General features: G+C 42.4%; 1 protein-coding gene across 5 annotated transcripts in view; it reads right to left on the reverse strand.

The window, feature by feature from the left end:
• The window catches only part of Ppp2r5c (protein phosphatase 2 regulatory subunit B'gamma), a 136,115-nt gene that overhangs the window by 107,943 nt on the left and 5,771 nt on the right, over window positions 1-22,401 (reverse strand). For 4 of the 5 annotated variants that reach the window (XM_026413793.2, XM_026413795.2, XM_026413791.2 and 1 more), the window contains exon 3: window positions 8,842-9,007. In XM_026413793.2, coding sequence (XP_026269578.1) covers window positions 8,842-9,007 — 166 coding nt within the window. The remainder of the gene's footprint in view (window positions 1-8,841; window positions 9,008-22,401) is intronic. The other variant, XM_026413792.2, reaches the window with a different exon arrangement.

The raw sequence follows: 22,401 nt of genomic DNA on the forward strand, positions 1-22,401 counted from the left end.
CAGAAAAAAGAAGAGTCAAACAAATAGAATCAGAGATGAAAAAGGAGATACTACATCTGATATTTCAGAAATAAAACCACAAACACATAATTGGGAACTATTATAAAAAAACTACAGGCCAACAAATTGGAAAACTGAAGAAAAAGATACATTTCTGAACCCATATGACCTATTAAAACTGAACCATGAAGAAACAAAAACCTAAATGCACCAATAATAAGTAACAGGAATGAATCTGGAATAAAAAAATATCTGAACAAAGAAAAGCCTTTGCTGATGAATTTTATCAAACTTTTATTAAAGAACTAACATCAATTCTTCTCAAACCATTCCAAAAGAATTTAAAAGGAAAAAACCCTTCCAAATTCATTACCTTGATGCCAAAATCTGATAAGGAAAAAAAAATATGACAAGGCCATAACTGAAAAAAAGAAAACTATAGGCCAATATCCCTGATGAAAAAAAGATGCAGAACTTCTCAACAAAATATTAGTGAACTGAATCTATTAATACATCAAAAAGATTATATACCATGACCAAGTAGGATTTATCCTAGGGAGGCAAGACTGGTCGACGCATTTTTGGTTCTCTTGATGTAACACATCACATCAAGAGAATAAAGGATAAAACCCATATGATCGCCTCAATACACTCACAAAAAAGCATTTGATGAAATTAACATTCTTTCATGAGAAGAAAAAAACCTCTATATATTAGGTATAGAAGAAATATGCCTTGATAAAATAAAGGCTGTATATATTGAATAGGGAAAAGCTGAAAGCATTTCCTCTAAGATCCTGAACAAGACAAGCATGTCCACTTTTATCACTCTTATTCAATATAATACTAGAAATCCTAGGCAGAGCAATTAAGCAAGAAAAGAAAGAAGGACATCCAAATTGGAAAGGAAAAAAATCAAATTATCTCCGCTTGCAGACAACATGATCTTATATGGAAAGAAACCTAAAGACTCCACCAAGAAACTATTAAAATTGATTTTAAAAATTCAGTAAAATTTCAGGACACAAAATCAATATAACACTATCAGATTTTTTTCTACACATTAACAACAAACCTATTGAAAAATAAATCAAGGAAGAAATCCCATTCACAATAGACACAAAAATTAAAATATTTATGAATAAAATAAACAGGTAAGTAAAAGATCTCTACAATGAAAATTATACAACACTGATAAAAAAAAAAACTGAAGAGGACACACATAAGTGGAAAGATAGCCCGTGTAATTTAATTTACAAAGTCAATGTAATTCCTATCAAAGTACCAGTGACATTCTTCACAGAAATAGAAAAACAGTTCATAAAGTCTATATGGAATCACGAAAGACCCCAAATAGACAAAGCAACCTTGGAGTAAAAGAATTAAGCTGGAGGCATTATGATACATGACTTCAAAATAAACTACACAAAACTATAATGACCCAAACAGCATGGTAAATAGTATAAAAACTACACCTAGATAAAGAGAACAGAAAATAAATCCACACATCTACAGCCATTGATTTTTGACAGAGGTGCTGAAATACAATGGAGAAAGAACAGTGTGTTCAATAAATGGTGCTGGGACAGATGGATGCATGCAGAAACCTAAAGACTCCACCAAGAAACTATTATCTTCCCCCAAAGGATAATGAAAGTAGACCCTTATCTCTTACAATATATATAAAAAAAAACTCAAAATGGATCAAAGACCTAAATGATTTTAAAAATTATTTTGATTTTAAAAATTCAGTAAAGTTTCAGGACTCAATATAAAAATATCAGATTTTTTTCTACACAATAACAATAACAACAAACCTATTGAAAAATAAATCAAGAAAGAAATCCCATTATCTAAAATTATCTGAAACTTAAAAAAAAAAAAACAGGGAAAACACTTCAAGACATTGGTATGGGCAAAGATGTTTTGGATAAGACCCCCAAAGGATAAGCAATAAAAACAAAAATAGACAAATGGGACTATATCATACTAAGAAGCTTCTGTTCAACAAAGGAAACGATCCAAGGAGACAACTTACAGAAGGGGAGAAATTATCTGCAAATTATTCTTCTGACAAGAAGAATACCCAAAATATATAAAGAACTCAACAGCAAGAAATTACTCCTAATAATTTAATTTTAAACTGGGCAGATGATCTGAATAGGCATTTCTCAAAAGAAAATATCCAAACACAATGTGTAAGTGAAAAATGCTCAATATCCCTAATAACCAGGAGATATGAATTCAAACTATGAGGTATCTCTTCATTCTAATTGGAATTGCTATTATCAAAACACAAGAAATAACAACTGCTGATGAGGATGTGGAGTAACAGGGGCTCTTACTCACTTTTGATGGGAATCTAAATTAGTACAACTATTATGGAGAATCCTTAATAAACTAAAAATAGATCTACCAAAATGATCCAGAAATCCCACTTCTGGGTATATGCAAAGGAAATGAAATCAGTATGTTGAAGAGACCTCCACACTACTATGTTTATTGTGGCAATGTTTGTAATAGCAAAGATGTAGAGTCAACCAAAATATCTATCAAGAATGAATGGATAGGGCTGGAGATGTGGCTCAGCGGTAGCGCGCTCGCCTGGCATGCGTGCGGCCCGGGTTCGATCCTCAGCACCACATACCAACAAAGATGTTGTGTCCGCCGAGAACTAAAAAATAAATATTAAAAAAAAAATAAAAATAAAAAAAAGAATGAATGGATAAAGAAAATGTGGAGTATATATACAATGGAATATTACTGAGCTATAAAAAGAATAAAATCCTGTAATATATGGCAACATGAATGTAATTCGAAGACATTGTACTAATACAATGAACACATCAGTCAGAAAAACAAATGCATTATGTGAAATAAATGAAATAAATCAGTCAAAAAAACAAATGCATTATGTTGTCACTAATATGTGGAAGCTAAAAATGCTGATTCAGAAAAACTGAGAATAGAATTGTAGTTACTAGAGGCTGAGAAGGATAAGGGTTGGGGGACGAGGAGAGGCTAGAAAATGGATGCCAAAATAAAATCAGGTTTGAGGAATAAGTTCTAGTCTTCCAGAGCATAGTAGAGGTATTAATTTATATCAAGAAAACTAGAAGAGAGAAGTCAGAAGGTTACTAACACATAACTTTACAAGAAAAAGACCACATCTTGTACAATCTCAAATCTAGAGACAGAAAGCATAGAAATGGTCACCTGCAGCGGGGGCTGGGAGTGGGTCCTGATGGCAAATGAGCACATGAGGTAAGATGGAAATGTTCTAGAACTGGAGTGCAGTAATGGATGCACAATGCTACCCATGGAGTAAGACAACTTTTCCATTCACAATAGGTATGCAAATTATGCCTCAATAAAATTCTAATAAAATCTGTGACTTGAAAAGTTAAAAAAAAATCATGAGATAGAGCTAAAGTTATTCTCAGAGGAATATATGGCTTTAAATTCCTTTATTATTAAAAACCAGCTAAAGATAAGTGAATTTGACTTAATAAATAAGAAGGATAATTAAAGATAAAAGTAGAGATGAATGATACTGAACACAAACAAAATAGTCAAAAGGATAAATGAACTCCTAAAGTGAAATAATAACCACAGAGGTGGAAGAGATTAAAATATTCATTAAGCTGGGTATGGATGGAAGGCTACGGAAGGAGGATCCCAAGTTTGAGGCCAGCCTCTTCAAATTAGAGACCCTGTCTCAAAATGGAATAATAAAGAGGTGGGGATATAGCTCAGTGATAGAGCTCTAGTCCAGCAGGCATGAAGCCCTAGACTCTATCCCCAGGACCACAAAAGGATTTGTTAAGCAGTACCATGTACTAGTTCCCATGTGACCCACTATAAAAGGAAGCTTCGGATTATTACAGAGAAAAGCACTCAGCCCAGCTGGGTCTTATAGCAACCTTCTAACTTTATTTCATGAAGACAATTTTATTATTTCTGAAGTCGATGCATCGATCCTTGCCATGAGATGGCGGTATGAGGAGCTGGGTAGAAACCATCTGTGGACCACCTTCAGGAAAGATCAGAGTGCCAGCATCAATGCACCTAAATTCGATAAGCTATGATTGTACCAAAAAGGAAGAACACTACATGTTAGCTTCAAGCAGTAAATATTGTTTTTTTTCCCATTTTTTTTTATTGGTGCACTATATGTGTACTAATAGTGGGATTCGTTGTTACACATATTCATATGTGCACACAATATAACAATATATAATTATGCTAAAAAGTATTTTAATGCCTGAACATCCAAAGTAATAGATCTATTGGACCTTCATCACATGACTAATCGCTTAATGGAAATACATCTTATTTTTGCAGATTACTGTAATAAACAAAGTTTTAAGTTTACTTTTTTCAAGTATGCTGCAATACTTTTTCAAGTATTCTAGAAGCAAGGGAAATAACTACTTGAATAAAATAACTACTTGTAACTGAAAATATACATCTAAGGTGTCCCAACTCCTTGTCTTTTGAATTCTTGATCCTTAAACTGGAGCATCTCTATCAACTTTTGTTGTCTTTTTGTTTCTCCTCAATTTTGTGTTTGAAAGTCAAGGGAGGGGCTGGGCTTGTGGTTCAGTGGTAAAGCGCTCCCTTAGTACACATGAGACACTGGGTTTGATCCTCAGCACCACATTATACATACATACATACATGCACACACACACAAACATACATATACATACATACATACATATATATATATATATTTTAAAGCAAGGGAAATAATTCAGTAAATAAACTTCATCAAAGCTTTAAGAAACTGCACACACTATTCTACTGCAGTAGTGTGCTGTCAATCCTACAAATTTATAAACTCAAGATTTACATCTCCTGTGAATTCTGCTAGGACTTTATTCTCAAAGGAAAACACACACCCAATATCTCTTATTCCCAAGTTGTTTCCACTTTAATTGTCCCAACACTGTAGCATAGTCACTCAAACCTGTGTTATTTCTTACATCTATATGCTGTAACTGTTAGAGGTTTTATCACCTCTTTGACAGTGACAGAGTCACTAAATTAGATTTAACATGGATTAACCAACTCTTAAGACAAAAATTTGGCTATTTTGCCTTCACCAGGTTGACATTTTCCCAAAGTAGTGTTGTAAAAATTCAAGGAACTCATAAAACAATATGAGAGAAAAAATATATATAATTGGGCCAATTATCACTCCCCTGCACTTACTCCCTCCCCCGGTCACTTTATTCTATTCATCTCTCTTGGATTGTCATGAAATCCCCTCCCCTCAACCGTTCTTCCCTCTTTAGTTTCCACGAGAGAAAACTTGCCACCCCTGACCTTCTGAGTTTGGCTTATTTCACTCAACATAATGTTCTCAAGTTCCATCCATTTTCCTGAAATTTACCTAATTTCATTTTTCTTTATGGCTGAATAAAACTCCATTGTGTTTATACATCACATTTTCTTTATCCAATCATTTGCTGATGGACACCTGGGCTGCTTCCATACTTTGGCTACTGTGAATGGTGCTGCTTTAAACATGGGTAATGCATGTACCACTGTAGTGTGACAACTTAATTCTTCAGGATAAATACCGAGGAGTAGTATAGCTGGGTCATATGGTGGTTCCACGCCTACTCTTTTCAGGAACCTCCATACTGATTTCCATTGTGGTTGAACTAATTTGCAATCCCACCAAAAGTGTGAAAATGTTATTTTTCTTTATATCTTCTCTAGCATTTATTATAAAATCAAAGATTAAGAAAATTAAGTAAATGGAATCAGACAATATATGAAAACAATAATATGCTGAAGCATATTATTGAGATTTATTCCAACAAAGATCATGCGAAACCAGAAAGATCTATCAACACAGCAATCATAATATTGCATTAACATCTTGCAGAGAAAAAAAATCACACAGCATTTAATCTGGTTCCGTAATAGCACGTGCACTGGAACAGCACCACCTGGCTTGCACAGCCAGCCAGGGCCATGCTGGTGCACATCCTGGACACCAGCCACCCAGTGAAGATCATTTCTCAGAACCAAGAGCAACTTTCAAATTGTATGTGGCAATCCTGAAGCTATTCATCAAAATGGGAGAAACAGGATGCCTGCTATCTCCTACTACCTGGGCTTAACTGGTCCTGGTCAGTGTTAAGATAAAATTAGAATACATCCAACCACCCACCCACTCGTGCTCACTTGTACTGGTATAAATGCTAGAAGAGAGCAAGGAGTGCTGACACACTGTGATCTCAGCTATTTGGGAGGCTAGGGCAAGAGGATTGTAACTTTGCAGCCAGCCTGGGTAACTCAGTGAGATACTCTCAAAACAAAACAAAATAGAGGACTGGGGATGTAGCTTAATGGTAGAGCACTTGCTTAGGAAGTGAAAGGCCCTGCATGAAATTCCCAGTACTGGGGCAGGGAGGGGAAGGGAACAGAGATAAAAGACCTGATTAGTTACCTTTGACAGGGCTCTAAGAGCTATATAAGCAGATTCTAGTAAAGACTTACTTAAATTAATAAGAAAATTTGGTATGGTGATGGCAAAAGAAAACATTTAAAAACCAATTGTTTTTAGGAATTTAACGAGAATCAAAATAAATCAAAACGACAAAAATAAATCCAGTCACAAGAGTGACAAAAATTACAAAGTATTTAAAAATAAATTTAATGAAAAGATGAAGGCTTATAAGAAGCCCAAAACATAGCAGAAAACAAGACCCACAAAAATGGGTCTTCTTCCAGAAGGAGAAAGTTATAAAAAATATCATTCTTATCCAAATTAATAGAGAACTTTAAGATAATGCCAATAAATTCTGATGTTTTCTGAACCAGACAGAATTACTGATGTTCTAGAATACCAGAGAAAGAATTATCAAACAAGCTCAGTGAGGTTTTTTTTTTTTTGGGGGGGGGGCGGGTACTGGGGATTGAACTCAGGAGCACTCAACCACTGAGCCACATCCCCAGTTCTATTTTGTATTTTATTTAGAGACAGGATTCAACTGAGTTGCTTAGTACCTCACTTTGCTGAGGCTGGCTTTGAACTTGTAATCCTCCTGTCTCAGCCTTCCGAGCTGCTGGGATTACAGCTGCTTCCTGTGAGGTCTTGATCAGTGTGAAATGCTCCTAGACATGGATAGACCATGTAGAGTTTACACTTTTGCACAACAATGAAAATTTAGGTGTCAGTGGAAGAATACTGTGTGACAGATATAATCAGAAAAGAAAGAAATGGGGGTTGAAAGCAGCAGAGAGAGGCAGAGTGATGGCTGGAAAAAGAGGCATGTACACAGACTCCCTGGAAGATGTGAAGGAAGACCAGAAGAACACTCAAGCCTACACTGGTGCCTGCCCAGGCTCTGATCTGTGTGTGAAAGGGGCACAGCACAGACCCAGTGTGCCAGCTGGGATAGGACGGGGGCAGGGCTTGGTGCTTGAAGGGTCAGTAATAGCTATGCCCAGCCTTTTCATCCCAGACATCCAAGTCATTCTGACCCTGGGCCTTCTGAGAGCATTGAAGAGAGGAGTATCATGCACACATCCCTTCTTTTTGCTAAGTCACCACTGTTGAGTGACAGAGAGCAGGGGTTTCGATTTGTTTAATGCTGCACCCCCAGGATCTAGAACAGGCCTGCTTCCCTAAGTGTCCAGCTGAATGGGAACAAGTAGCACCAGAAAGGCATGGACTGTTTGGGAGGGGGAAGAATCATCAAAAATGATGTAGTGACCTTATTATCAAATCACAAAGCTAAAGTGAATAAGCCAAATACAGGCTCTGCAGAATGCAGTGAGTGGAGAACCTGGATTTCTAGCAAGCAAATGACAGGAAATTCATGCATAAATCTTCTATCCCTCCATCTATCCATCCAACCACCTACCCACTTTCATCCCTCCAACTATCCATCCAATCACCCACCCACTCATGTGCTCACCTGTCCATGTACCCATTTCCCCTCAATCCCTGAACATTTGCATGGAGCTCCTGCTCTGCCCCATGGTGTGAAGGTGCTAGGAATAGTTATAAAGGAGACAACCTTCCAGCCCAATGAAGATTAACTGTAAAAGGTCCAGTAATAGATAATAGAATTTAAGATACGAAAAACACCCAGTGTTTTTTTTTTTAATTTAATGTAGCAGCTTTTATATTGGCAAATATAAAGGTTTTCAGAGGTTCACATTTTTTCTTTAGGGTCCTTACCCCATTTCCTTGATAAGATTTTCAAAATCTCAACCTCAAAATCTGAAAGAAACTTTTAGGAATTGCACATTCAAATGGACAGAGGCAGCTGCGCCATTTGGGGGAAAATTTCAAGTGAATTGCAATTTCCCCTGACTGATCCCATGAGGAGCCCTGGTTGGAGGTGATCTCCAAATTATTCATAACAAAGCAAGTCCATGGAGTACCACAGCTACTTCTTCATTTCTTTAATACTAGAAGAATGAAGAGGTTCTACTGTAACTTTTACAACTACTCTACTTGTAGAAACTCCTTTCTGAACTGCTACAGTTCAAAGACTAATAAAAGAGAATAATTTGCAAGAAAAATTGGCTAGCCTACTTGAAACTGCTATGAAAAGATGTGAAACTTTTCCTCTTAGTGTAGAATACTTATAATACATTAGTTATTGGATTGGTATCTTAACAGCTCTGAAACTTAAAATGTTAGTTGAGTAAATAAATTAATGGCATTCCATTTAAGTAAAAAAACTCAAGTGAGAAGATGATGCCAAGAAATATAAACACAGTGAAGGAATAAGAAGCAGCAACTATCAAAACATTATTTCTTCCCCAAGTATTGAAACATACAATTTTTAAAAGACAAATAAAAATTACCTTTTAAAGACGGTAGTTTTTGCAGTTCTCTATTATTGCTGGCACTAAACCGTGAAGAATTCTGCCGCTTGTCTTTTTTCACAATGGGCTGAGGGGCTGGTACCTTTATTTTAGAAGATGTTGAAGACTGGACAGCCACAAGGCTGTTCTTCCTGCTGGAAATCTGCTTTCCAAATAAAAACAGAACATGTAAAACAGCTGTGCTATGGGACAAACGAAATATAGAAAAAATAAAAAACCCTCAAGTCTTGCTCTGGCTGCTCTGCTGCAGGCGATTCCCTGGAGCTGCTGGAGGGCAAGGCTCACATCCCACCTCCAGTAATGCTGGACTTCAGAGGCTCACAAGATACCTCACTCCTTTCTCTCTCTCCTTCCTTCCTCCTTTTCTTTCTTTTTGTGTCTCTTTTTTTTTAAACAGTACTGGGCATGGAACCCATGGGTACTCTACCACTGAGCTACACCCCCAGCTGTTTTCTAAACTTTCTATTTTGAGACAGGGTCTCACAAAGAATTTGAAATCCTCCTGCCCCAGCCTCCTGAGTAGCTGGGATCACAGGCCCGCACCACCATTTCAGGCTCCAGGAGGGAGGCAGGTGGTTCAGACAAGAGGAGGCAGAGGGTTGGAAGGGCAATGGAAGGTGGAAGCAGAAGTCAGAGTCAGAGACAGCTGAAGACAAAAGAGGGACCACAAGCCCCTATACAGGCGGCCTCTAGAACCCAGAAAGGTCCAGAAGGCAGGTCTTCCTCTGAAGTCTTCAGAAGCAGCAGAGCCATGCCCATCCCTCTTTCAGACTTTGGATCTCCAAAACTGTAAGATGCTAAGTTTTGTGCTCCCATAAGCCATTTTGTTCATGGCCATGTGTAACAGAAGCAACAGGAAGTGAACTCAGTCTAGCACCTCCTAAGAGAATAGGTTTCCCTGCTGGCCCCCTCACTAGGCTGCAGAAAGGAGCTCCCTTGGAACCTAGATCTTTTCTTCCTCCTGACTTTTCTCCTGTGTGCCTATCTCTAGGCTCCTACTCTCTCACTTATCTCCAGATGGTATCACAACTGTAAGAGCCATCCCACTCACGAGGCTGGCCTGTAACATACCAGTGAAATACTGGGGCAGAGTAGAGGAGAGTCAGAGGGAACATGCAGCAGAGCCACCAGGGACCTTGTCATCCACAAAGGCCTAAAAGGATGTGCTCTCCACTGTGACCCCGTGGAGATCATCTGGGCCTTGGGTCTCCATCAGGAGGGCTCTCTGGGCAATGACAGCTGGGATAGTTTGTTGCCACCATCACCTAGCAGTTCATTGCCTGTAGGATTGACACAACATATCCGCTGTGCCCCATCTGTCTGCCCAAAGCAGTGGAGCTCATTTCTGCCCAGATGCACTTTGCAAAGGCCATGAGGCTCTGACCTAGAGCCAAAAACCACCCAACCCATTCCCCAGCTGTACAGGGCCTAAGGGAGCAGGAATGTAACTGAGCCCTGAACAAACCTGTTCTCATTTTTAAAAATATTTTATTTTTTTGTTATAGTTGGACATAATACCTAATTTTTATTAATTTACTTTTATGTGGTGCGGAGGATTGAACCCAGGGTCCCACACATGCTAGGCGAGCACTCTATCGCTGAATCACAACCTCAACCCCGAATCTGTTCTTATTTTTGAAAAAAAAATTTCACTAAGCAGTAAGAGCTGCTTTATTTTTCAATAATTTACCTAAGAAAAACTGAAAAGAGTTTTCCAAGATGAGACTGCCCAAAAAACAGCAGACAGAATTCTGAACTGGGAGTTCAGGCCTAGGTTACCTTCTTTCACACAGCCTGTTTCCTGGTCAAAATGTACTTTCTTGGCTTTGATCTTGACATCTGCTATGGTGTGAATATAGTTTATGTTCCCCTCAAAGGTTCATATCATGGAACTTGGTCTCCAAGATGGTGTTGCCGGGAGGTGCTGTGGATCTTTAAAAGGCAGGGCCTACTGGGAGGCCCATGCATCACTGGGAGTGTGTCCTTAGGAATGACTGTGGGACACTAATCTCTCTCTGCTCTGGATCTGAAATGGGACTGCTGGCCCGGATACACTCCCACCATTAACATCTGCCCTTTGGTCCTCACCAGAACCGAGCTGATGCAGGTGCTATGCCTTTGAGCCTCCAAGTCTGAGAGCAAATTAAACCTCTTTTTCTTTGTAAAGATCCTATATCTTAAAAAAAAAAAAAAAAAAGATCCTATATCTTGCATTTCATTATAGTGATGAAGGCCAACTAATACACCGTCTATTATTCTTTCTGTCAGATTATGAAAGAATACATATACTGTTCTTAAAAACAGCACCTATAACTCACGTCCTCCTCGGAATTCCCCTAGGTAAAACTTAACTGCTCAACTTTCTTGGGATGCCCCTAGAAAAATCTCTAGCATTTATTCCAAAGTCACAGAGATACTTCCAGGACCTGTCCTTGTTTTAAATAGCAAGTTACATATATGTGTTCCAAGAGATCATAAATTTTGTTTTTATTTTTCCATAATGCCCAATCCAGTGCTATACACATAATGACCTTGATAAACAATAGGTAGAAAATAGATAAACACAGTTCCATAGTTGCTTCTACCCCAACAGGATAATAAACTGGGCATCTCATGTGGCCACTCTTGTAAGACTACAACCTGGTGATCTGGTTAACTTATAAATCAGGAGCAAAACAAATCCATTGGAAATGAAGCTCCTCACAGGGAACAGGTTGAGATAAGGTTTCTAACGTCTGTGGAAATAAAAAATCACCCAGACTCCATCCCACTGGCTCCTCTCCCCTGAACCCTACCATACTCTCCCCACCCAGCCCCCTCCAAAGCCTTCTCTCAGGAGGCAACAGAGTGAACTTCCGGAAAAGAAAATCTGCTCCCATACTCTAAGCTTAACCCACTGTGGCAGCTCCCAGGTCTTCTGGCCTCAGGGAAATTACCTTCCTCTGCCCAGCCATGTCCTACCACGTTTCTGTCCTCTTGCCAAGTGACTACTCTGGTTCCTTCAGGCCCCACCCTCCACCATGTTTAGACTCATTCTTCATGGGGCCCACATGGCACTGTCAGCTCCTGTGTCGGGTCACACGGTGGACCCATCAGCCCCAGCATGTGGTACTTTTACTCTCCTCTGTCAGCAATGAGATAGACACCTTTCTCCCTGACCAGGTCCATGAGTCCAGGAGGGCAGGGCCTGTCTGTCAGTTCTTTGGAGGACTTGGGACCCACCAAGCCAAAGAGGACCCCCCAAGGAAAGGAGCTCTGGGGGTCCCCCAAAAGCTCAGCATGGTGGCAAGCCAAAGCTAAGAGAGAAAGACAAGCACACACAGGTCTCAGAGGTGCAGGAGCTTCCCAAAGCAGCAAACAGACCCACCAGCTCAGGTAAGAAAGTCTGGCAGGGCAACGCAGGAGCAAATCTTGCTTTCTAAAAGGCCCCAAGCTCTGTACAGACTGCAGGAGAGGGTGTGGGCAAATGAACTGTGGGAAGGCTTTGCCTTTTAGTGTAAACCCGTGGAAATGTGGCACATGGAACAGTCAGATATATTAGGGTAAAACCAAGAATGCTGGAGGACAGAGTGTCTAGGTGAAATGAGAAGAGGGAACCAGGGGAGACCCTACTAGCAGGTGAACAATGGGGCAAGCCGCTGAGATGGGAAGTAATAAGCTCAAGTGTGCGTGTGCAGTCTCAAGTCCCTTGTGGCAACTCCGGCTCTCATACGTGAGGAGCCAAGGTACTTCTCCCTACTTCTTCCAGAACCAATTATATTTTATTTTCCTCATTAACAAATCAGCAGCAGGATTTCTCTTTGCTTACTTTCTTGGATGCTGGCTGTCCTACCCTGCTCCAGAGACAGCAAGATCTCTTCTGCCTCCCTTGCATCCATGTCCCAGTGTCCAGGGCAGTGCTATCTGCCACCCAGTGAGCACTCAGGAAATCTCGTCTGGGCTGGAGATGTAAATTTGGAAGTCAACAGTCCCTAACTGGTTCCTGAAGTCTTGGGCATGAACACCCCAGACAGAGGATGACAAAGGGAGAAAAGAGGCAAGAGACAGCCTGGGGCTGGGGAGTTCATGTCCAGCTGCAAGGCAGGAAGAACCCTGGGGGCGTGGTCTCCTGAAGAAGGCAGAGAGAGCCTTTCAGGATGGATAGATTTCAATGCCTTGAAATGGCCAAGCGCCTAACAGATTAAGCAGCACAGAGACTGTGGCAGACCGAGGTCGGTTTCCTGGAGTGGGGCTGGGAGAAGCAACTAGAACTGAGGACAAGGCAGAATCCATGAGGATTAGCAATATTTCTGAAAGAACTGGTTGGAAAGAAAAGAGGAGTTAGGGCACTGGAAGAAGCAGAGGGTTGGGGAGAAAGGCTGGCGTACCTGGATGCTGGGGGGGATGGGGCCCCAGGAAGGAGTTGTAGCTGAGAGAAGGGCTATGCAGGGAAGGCCTGGACCTGGGTCTGCAGGAATAACAGGGCAGGAGAGGAAAAGGATGGTATGAGGTACAGACACCTGCCAGTCTGATGATTTTGTATAGGGAGGGGCAGAGAGAAAGAGGGAAAAAAAGAACCATATGAAGCCATCTGCCTACAGTCACTGTAAAGAGGTGGAGGGAGGAGACTGAGTGAGTGAAAAGGTCAGAGGGGATCACCTGGTGGAGGATAAAGGGCAAGGTGCCTAGAGAAGTGAGTAGCTATGAGCAAGCAGCCCATCAGGTCAACACACTAGCAAGGGCCAGTGCCCCAAGGGAGCACTATGCACATAGAATCCTCCTATTTACCATGCAAATATCTGTCCAGTGCACGTCTGTGCTGGACCCTGGGAGTGACACTGTTGTGGCCCTGTTTGGTGATGCCATAACCTGGAGGGAAGTGGGGCCAGGGCAGACTCCTGGGAGCAGCTCTTCCAGAATAGCACACAATCTGCAGGCACTCCCATGCCCTGCAGTGTCCTTATTTCACAGACAAGGAAAATGAGATGCAGAGTGTGGGGTGATCACCAGCGGCACACAGTGCATGGTGTCACCACACTTGGACCCTGCTCCATCAATGGACTTTGCGTCCCAGGGTGAGCCCAGCACTGCCTCATCACCTGCCACTGACGCCACACACTGGAGAACAATTCTGCTCTGCAGTCTCAAAATTCTCCCCTTCTGCAATTTGATAACGGATTGACCCAACTACCATCACTTATAAGCCAGAGACTATATGATATCCTGTGACATGCCATTTAAGAAGTGTCTTCCAGCCAGAATCTGATCAAGCCTTTATGGAATGGAAAAGGGAAGATGCTGACCACCGTGGGGAGCGGTGGCAGGCTCTCCACTGCAGCTGCTAACATCTGGCCAGGAAATTCTTCGTTATTTGGGCTGCAGTCTGCACTGTATGAGGTTTACATTGTCCTGGCCCCTGCCCACAAGAAGCAAGCAGCCCCTGCCCAAGTTGTAACAACCAAGAACGTCTCCAGATGCTGCCAAATGTGCCCTGGGGGGGGGTGCGAAATCACCCTTGGTTGACAATTACATCCTTCAAACACGTGTGAACAATTTGATTTAACAACTAAACTTTGAGAAAAGAAAAAAAATCTAAGCAGAGATCTAAAAAGAGAAATGTAGGACACATAACAGCTGATTATACACAGCTGATCAAGGAAGGCAGCAGGGGCAGCGGTGATTCCAATATTCATCATTAACTTTTTAGTATTTTTTTTTTTTTAGGTCTGATGATTGTGATTTGGTTTTAAGAGTGTAAAAAGCACACGAAATAAAAGCAAAAAGAGACAAATGGGATTATATAAAACTAAAAAGTTCTACATAGCAAGGGAAACATTAAACAAAGAGAAGAGCCAACCTATAGATGGGAGGAAATATTTGCCAAGTATCCATTGACAGAGGGTCAACATCCAGAATGTGTTAGACAGTAAAAAAACAACAAAGAGCAAAAAATCCAATAAAAAATGGGTCACCGACTTAATAGACTCTTCTCAAAAGAATAAATACAAATGGCCAACAAATACATAAAAATATTACAATGAGATATCACCTCACCCTAGTAAGAACCCTGCCACCACCACTGCTGATGAGGATGTGGAGAAAAGGGAACTACACTTGGTAGGAATGGAAATAGTGCCACTGTTACCGAGGATAGGATAGCGGTTCCCCAATAAACTAAAAACAGAACTATTGTAGGATCCAGCAATCCCGCTTCTGAGTATAAAGTCAAAGGAAATGAAATCAGCATACCAGAGAAATACCTGCATGCCCACGATTATTGTGGCACTATTTACAATAATTTAAGATACAGAATCAGCCTAGGTACCTAAGTGTATGAACAGATATAGAAAATATGACATATACACAATGGAATATTATTCAGACATAAATAATAAAACCCTATCATTTGCAACAACATGGAATGAAACAAGGACATTGGAAAAAAAGCCAGATATAGAAAGACAAGTACCACATGTTCTCTCATTGTGGAAGTTAAATAAAGCTGGCCTGAATGTAGAAGAGGAATCACTAGAGGGGGTAAAGAGAGGCTGAATGTGACCAAGGCCCTGCTGCATGTACTGAAATGTCACGCTGGCCCCCGTGAGCACACACACAGAGAATGTCCTCCAACACATCCTGTTTCAACACCTGCTCCTTCTACATGAAATGTCCTCCTCCCCTTCCAACATTTCCATCTCTCTGAAAGCTCGGTCCTGGCTCAAGTGCCACTTCTGTTCAACATGCCCCACTTCTTCACAGGAGTCAGACTCAGCCACGTTGTCCTTGACATTCTCAAGGTGCTGCCCTGAACTGATGCCGTGCCTCAAGTCACAGTCTGCCTCTGCCTGTCCAGCTTTCAGAGAGCAGGAACCATGTCTCGTCGGTCTCCTCTGCAGTACTCAGGTGCCAGCTGTGGGGCTGGCTGACTACTATACTGCCCCGACTCTTACCTCTAGATCTGACCCCCAGTTGGCTGTCCCAACTACAGCACACATGTGGGTTCCAACGATGCCAAACTGCTTGTCCTCCCAAAGTCTGTTTTTGTATGTTGATTAAGAACTTTTATTTTTAATATTTTTATTTTTTAGTTCTCGGCGGACACAACATCTTTGTTGGTATGTGGTGCTGAGGATCGAACCCGGGCCGCACGCATGCCAGGCGAGCGCGCTACCACTTGAGCCACATCCCCAGCCCAAAAATATTTATTTATTTTTAGTTCTCGGCGGACACAACACCTTTGTTTGTTTGTGGTGCTGAGGATCGAACCCGGGCCGCACGCATGCCAGGCGAGCGCGCTACCGCTTGAGCCACATCCCCAGCCACAAGAACTTTTAAAAGATCATTTTTTTTATTGGTTGTTTACAACATTACAAAGCTCTTGACATATCATATTTCATACGTTAGATTGAAGTGGGTTCTGAACTCCCAATTTTACCCCAAATGCAGATTGCAGAATCACGTCGGTTACACATCCACAATTTTACATAATGCCCTCTTAGTAATTGTTGTATTCTGCTACCTTTCCTATCCCCTACTATAAAAGATAAATTTTTAAGGATAGAATTTTTTTGTTCTAACTAGTTATACATCACAGTAGAATGCATTTTCATATATCATACATAAGTGGAATATTTTAATCAAAATAGTGTGATGTGACACATAAGTCAGTGGGTTAGACATGAGCCAGGACCTTTCCAAGGGGCAATTACACCAGCACCTTACTTCATAGCAGCATGACTGTTTTTTAAAAGTGGAAAATAATAATTGTAGCAATCTGTGGAGAAACTGGAACCCTATGCATTGCTGGTGGCTTTGGGTGTTTGTCACACTTTTTCCTGTAAGACAGGTGGAAAACAGTTTGGGGGCTTCAATAAGTCAAACACAGAATTATCATGTGACCCAGCAATCCACTTACAGGTATATACCCCAAAGAACTAAAAACAGGTGCTCGAACAAAAGTATGTACACAATGCTCACAGCAGCAGGGTTCACAGGAGGTGAGAGGTACAAACCACGCATTCATCAGCAGATAAAATAAAATCTATCACGGAATAGGATTCAGCCACGAGGAGGAATGAAACCCTGATACAGGGCCCAACAGGGCTGAGCCTGGACACAGTGCTGAGTGGAAGAAGCTAGACATGGAAGGCCACACAGTGCATGATCCATTGGTAAGAAATAGAGAGCACACAAAGCCACTGAGAGATTGGTGGCCGCCAGGGACTGAGGGCAGGGGAGGAAGAGAGACTGCTTAATGGGCATGGGTTTGCATGTTCTGGATTCTTGCAGCCCTGCTGTCACAAACAGCAAGGGTGCCATAAGTGCCAGCAAGGTGCCTGGGGGTGGGAGGGCCACTGTTCCCCTGCTGAACACTAAGTGAGCAACAGCAGGTCGCTCATGGGGCAGGGTCCCATCACTGGCCTCCCAACAGCTTCCAGATGGCAGATGAAATATACAGAAGATGATTCTTTCACTGAAGTAACCAGCACTGATTTCAGAGACGGGTCCCAGAACAGACTCTCAAGGTGACAATAAGACCTTCTATAGGTTAGGAGTTCCTCATAAAATAAAAACTAGGCATCCATCTTAAAATTAATTTTTGTCAAGAAGTATGACACTGTTGTGCTACCTGACTGGGCTAATTCTAAAAAATATCTGATTCTCCCTTTACTACCACTCTGCTGGAATGTAAGTGATGGGTAGTTCTGCTTTTACCTGTGACTCATGAGGTGAGAGAAGCCTCAGGATTCACTTCAGCTCCTTTCCTTTGGCTCAATGTCGGAAAATCATTGATCAATGCAGTATTATTTATTTATTTTTGGTGCCGGGGATTGAACCCAGGATACTCGACCACTGAGCCACATCCCGAGCCCTATTTTATTTAGAGACAGGGTCTCACTGAGTTGCTTATCACTTTGCTGTTGCTGAGGCTGGCTGTGAACCCACAATCCTCCTGCCTCAGCCTCATGAGGAGCTGGGATTACAGGCGTGCACCACTGCTCAATGCCGTATTATTTATCACACAGGTCAAAATGGCTGACCTTCTCCCTTCACTTGAAGCCACTACAGTGAGTGCCCCAGAGGTTTCTAGGTGAGTACCCCAGTCCCCACCTGTCTGCAAAGTAGCTGCATTGCTGGGCTACCAAGGGCAACTTTGGGATGCTGAGATGTATTTGAGGTCCTCAGCAGCCACATCAATGAAAGCTGCACCATAAAATGGAAGCCTCCACCCTCTGCCCTTCTCAGGGCCTCCTGACTAAGCACCTGGGCCCTAGGGCTGCAGGAGTCACATGAATGGGGAGGGGTCTTGAGAAAAGGGAAAGTGGAGCAGCTGATCCTGTGGTGAGGTACGGCAAGGTACTACCCAGGCAGATCCATGACCCTATCTATGTTTGGGCTCAGGCAGCCCGAGGAGTTAGCTCATTGCCCTGTGGTCCCCGTTGCACACTGCTTGCATCAGGAGTACAAGGCTTACTCCCCAAGCGTTTCCGACAGCCATGGGGCAAGGCTACCTGAGGACAGGAACAAGATGTTAGAGGATTCCCTCACCCTCAGGAAAAGCTTCTAACATGAAACATATCATGCCTGAATGTTTAGGTACCCGGAGGTCACTGGACTCCCCACAAGCTCCTCTGTAGCCAGATGTCTACAGTCTCATATAAATTGGAGTAAAAAAAAAATAATAATATCTAGGCAGCAGATTACACAGGTGTTTGCTAGTTTCTACACCTTGAAATTATTCATTCAAACAGCACATCAGGCAACTGGCTTTATGACAAAGCCTCACTACTAGACATTTTACCATATAAGGGATCACTACACTACACAAGCAGCTCCTTCCCTTCATTCAAACTCGAAATTCTAAAAATTCACAACAAGTTGTAAGGTGTTTATTGTTCAATGGGGGCAGGATCCAATCACTGGTCTCTCAACAGCTTCTAGGTGGCAAATGAAGCCAAATTCAAAAGATACTTCTTTCACTGAAGTAACTAGCACTGATTTCAGAGAAGGGTCCTAGGACAGACTCTCAGGGTGACAGTAAGACCACTCTCTTGCCAGACACTTTGTCAATGATGACCCTTACCTGCGTTCCTGTAGTTTGTAGCCCCTGGGCTACATCTGAAAATAAGTTTTATTAGAATATGGCACTTATTTGTTTACCACTGTCTAAAGCTGCTTCCTCGAAACAACAGCAGAGCTGAGTAGTTGCTCAGAGACTGATGTTACAGGCTCAAAGAGCTTAGAATTTTCACTCTCTGGCTCTTCACAGAAAAGTTTTTTCTAGGCCATCAATTCCTAGCTGAAAGGCAGAAGCAGAGAAAGAACAGGAGCACTGTCCTTGATTAAGGTCTTCGAAGAGCTTACAAGTATCAACACAACTCTGAGCCTCATTCCTAGTGATAAGGAAGGCTCAAGAGAGCTATGACCTCCAGGAACACTGGTGCAACAAGATAAATTAACTCCACAGATGTGGCTTTGACCTGGAAGTCACCCAGGGGAGACTCATCTGACCCCAGGCATCCCCAGAGTCTAGGATGTGGAAACCTGGCAGAGCAGAAGAGGAGTACAGAGCAGGAGATTCACTTTCCATCTGATACTAATCTTCCCATAGCATCATCTTCTGCAGCATCTTTACAGAACTCGGAACTGGAAAAAAATAGTCTCCACAGAAGCAAACTGACTAGGAAAACTGAGGCTGCCAGTGTTGGAGCTGGCTCCTCAGGGAAAAGTCTCCACATTCTGGCCCTTTAGGGTCAAAAGCCTGAGAGCCAGCTCCCGCCAAAATCTCTAAAACAAGTGGTCAGCTGACAAGTCCACCAAGTCCAGAGCCTTTGGCTATTGTGCCAGTACCTCACTCTCCTATGAAGGAAGAACCACTCAGTCCTCAAGCTTGTGGCCCTGTTCTACTTCTGCAGCTGCCCCACAGAGCAGCCTGCAAGACATCTGTACATACTGAAATCACAGCATTCTACCTCCCTGTTCCAAACACCTGATGGCTGCCCATCACCTTCAGCACAAAACCCCAAAACCCTTCCAGAATTGCTTGCAAGATCCTGCTCCAGTTTGCTGAACCCACCTCTCCTCCATCCTCCCACACCCTTCCCATCACTTTCTCTTCAGCCACACAGACTTTCCAGTAGACATGCCAAGCTCACTCTACCTTAGGACGTTTGCACTAGCTGTTGCCCTGGGCTAGAATGTTCTTTGCACCACGGGGTCCTTAAGATTCCACTCCAACCTTTAACACTGTGCCCATGTCAAGACCATTCTACCTACCTGAGCAGCCTCTGCTCTCCGCACACAGGTTGCCAAGGGTGGCCCTACCTATCAGGGGGCCTGAAGACTCATGAGGACAGATTTAGCTGTAACTGAGGTGATGAGAGCCCAAGGGCCACTGCTTAGGCCCAATGTAATAAGCACACTCAGAACATTCCTGCTTCACAGTACTCAGTTTTTGTGCCTCACTGGGGGTGACTCCATCATGCAGGGATGTGTTGTCTTGGGGGCTGAACCCCAGAAGTACCTTCTGGGTCACTGGAGGAAGGCAAAGTTAGAGAATGGCCAAGACAAAGGAAAGAAAACATACCAGGAGAGAACCCTGAGGGAGCAACAGGTGTCTGACCCAGAGCTGCCCCCAGCCATGATGCTGCTTCCCCTGAGCTAAGCAAAATACTCCAAAGAGACCCTGGGCATTCGGGCCCCACTAGGAATGTGGCCTCCTTTGTGAGACACCCAGACCACCTGAAGCACCAGGGCAGGGGCAGGGGGAGCCACATACTTCTGTACTGTGCTATTATTAGCCATGTGTGATTTCTGACCCAAAAACAAATACATAAGAGAAACTGTCTTTGAGAATAACTGGAAGAAAGTGAGGCCTCCTGGGCTCCCTGGAACCTGACTTGGAGTCTTCCTCATGTGTGGCTCTGGGCAGGCTGTCATGAACCGAAAGGCAGATGCAGCTCCCTTCCTCATCGAGGTGCCCCCTTTACTCCTTGCCTTCTTCCTTTCCTGAATTTTATCTACTTCCTCCTCTTCTGCCAATTTATTTGTCTTCTTTTGCTTTAAATTTAACCTGAAATTTGGTATTTAATATTACAAATAATGCTAACAATAGATAAATTAAAGACACTCATGTTAGAATTGGTTTTGGAGAACTTGTTAGCGCCCCAAGGCAGCTCTGTCCCAGAGAACTTTCTGGAAAGCTGGAAATGTTCTATATTTGTGGGCTATCAAAACAGCCACTAGCCACGTGTGGCTAACATGTGCCTAGTGCCCTAAGTAACTAAACTTTTAATTTCATTTTCTCTAGTTTAGATTTAAATAAAATTGCTAAAAAGAATGTCTAATACTTTTCTGGAGCATTCTAACACCTTCAAAGCTTTGAGGTACTTTGACATTACTTAGATATAAACTTTTGCTGGGCAAAAACCCAGCATTTGATCAGTACTAACTAACACCTGCAGGCTCCAGGTGTCTAAAACCCACTCTTTTTAAGGCAGTGACCATAAACCTCATCTTAAAACGTGTATGCACGCCCTCAACATGCAGAAGATGAAGAAAAATACTAGGTGTCCTCAAATTAAAGCATTTTCCCCCTGAAGTTTAAATTCTATGCTTGTTCTCTGCCTCCCCCAAGTGGATAAAACAAAAACGACAACCCTATTTGGACCAGGAGGCACCACTTCACTACAACACATCTGAAACCTGATCAAGAAGGGTACAGGGAAGTCTTGGCTTATCACAACTCCCTGATAGAAAAATTCATGGAGATTAAACACAGCGTGGTGCCAAGCCTGACTTGGGCAGGTTCCCAACATTCAAGGAAACACTGGAGACTCTTCTCATGACTGAGTTCTTGCAGACAAACTCCCCTTGCCTTAGGAAGATACTGCCAGGATCCATGCTGGTGGTTGGCTGATCGCCAGCAACTCCACAAGGGCAGGTGGAAATGTCCCCATTGCTGCAAGGCAGGGCTCAGTCAGCAGCTGCCTGAATACAGGAACTCTTAGCTTCCTCACCACCAAGACAACTGAAGACTGCTTCCTACCCTCCTCTCCATGATCTCCTCCTAGGCTGCTGAGGGGAAGAGGAGTGTTGAGTGGTTGTGTCTGCAGCCTGACCCACCACACAAAGCGCTCTCTGAATGCCACAGCTCAGCACAGAGCCTGTATCTGCTTAGGTGCTTTCAAGCACCTGAGGTTCTTACCCAAAGCTCCAGTGGGCTACTTCCACGGGATGGGTGCCATCCTGTCCCATCCATTCAGTGATGACAGTCTCACTGAATGGGGGTGGGGGTCAAGTTACTCCCAAGTACACTTACGTCCAGAGGCAACAGGTGTCACATGTCACAAATAATGCAACAGTCAACGTAAGTTCTTGGCAGGTCAGGACTGTGTGTATTGTTTTGATCCTCACAGATCCTCAATACAGACCTGCACAGGGCTAGAGATGCTCAAAACAAAGCCGTATCTCACTCTATCCACCTCACAAAACATAATAAAAATACATTCCACTGAGAAACAATCCCCAAATAAACTTAAATTAGGAAATATATTTCAA

Source organism: Urocitellus parryii, chromosome 6, assembly GCF_045843805.1.
Source record: "Urocitellus parryii isolate mUroPar1 chromosome 6, mUroPar1.hap1, whole genome shotgun sequence".
Taxonomy (NCBI): domain Eukaryota; kingdom Metazoa; phylum Chordata; class Mammalia; order Rodentia; family Sciuridae; genus Urocitellus; species Urocitellus parryii.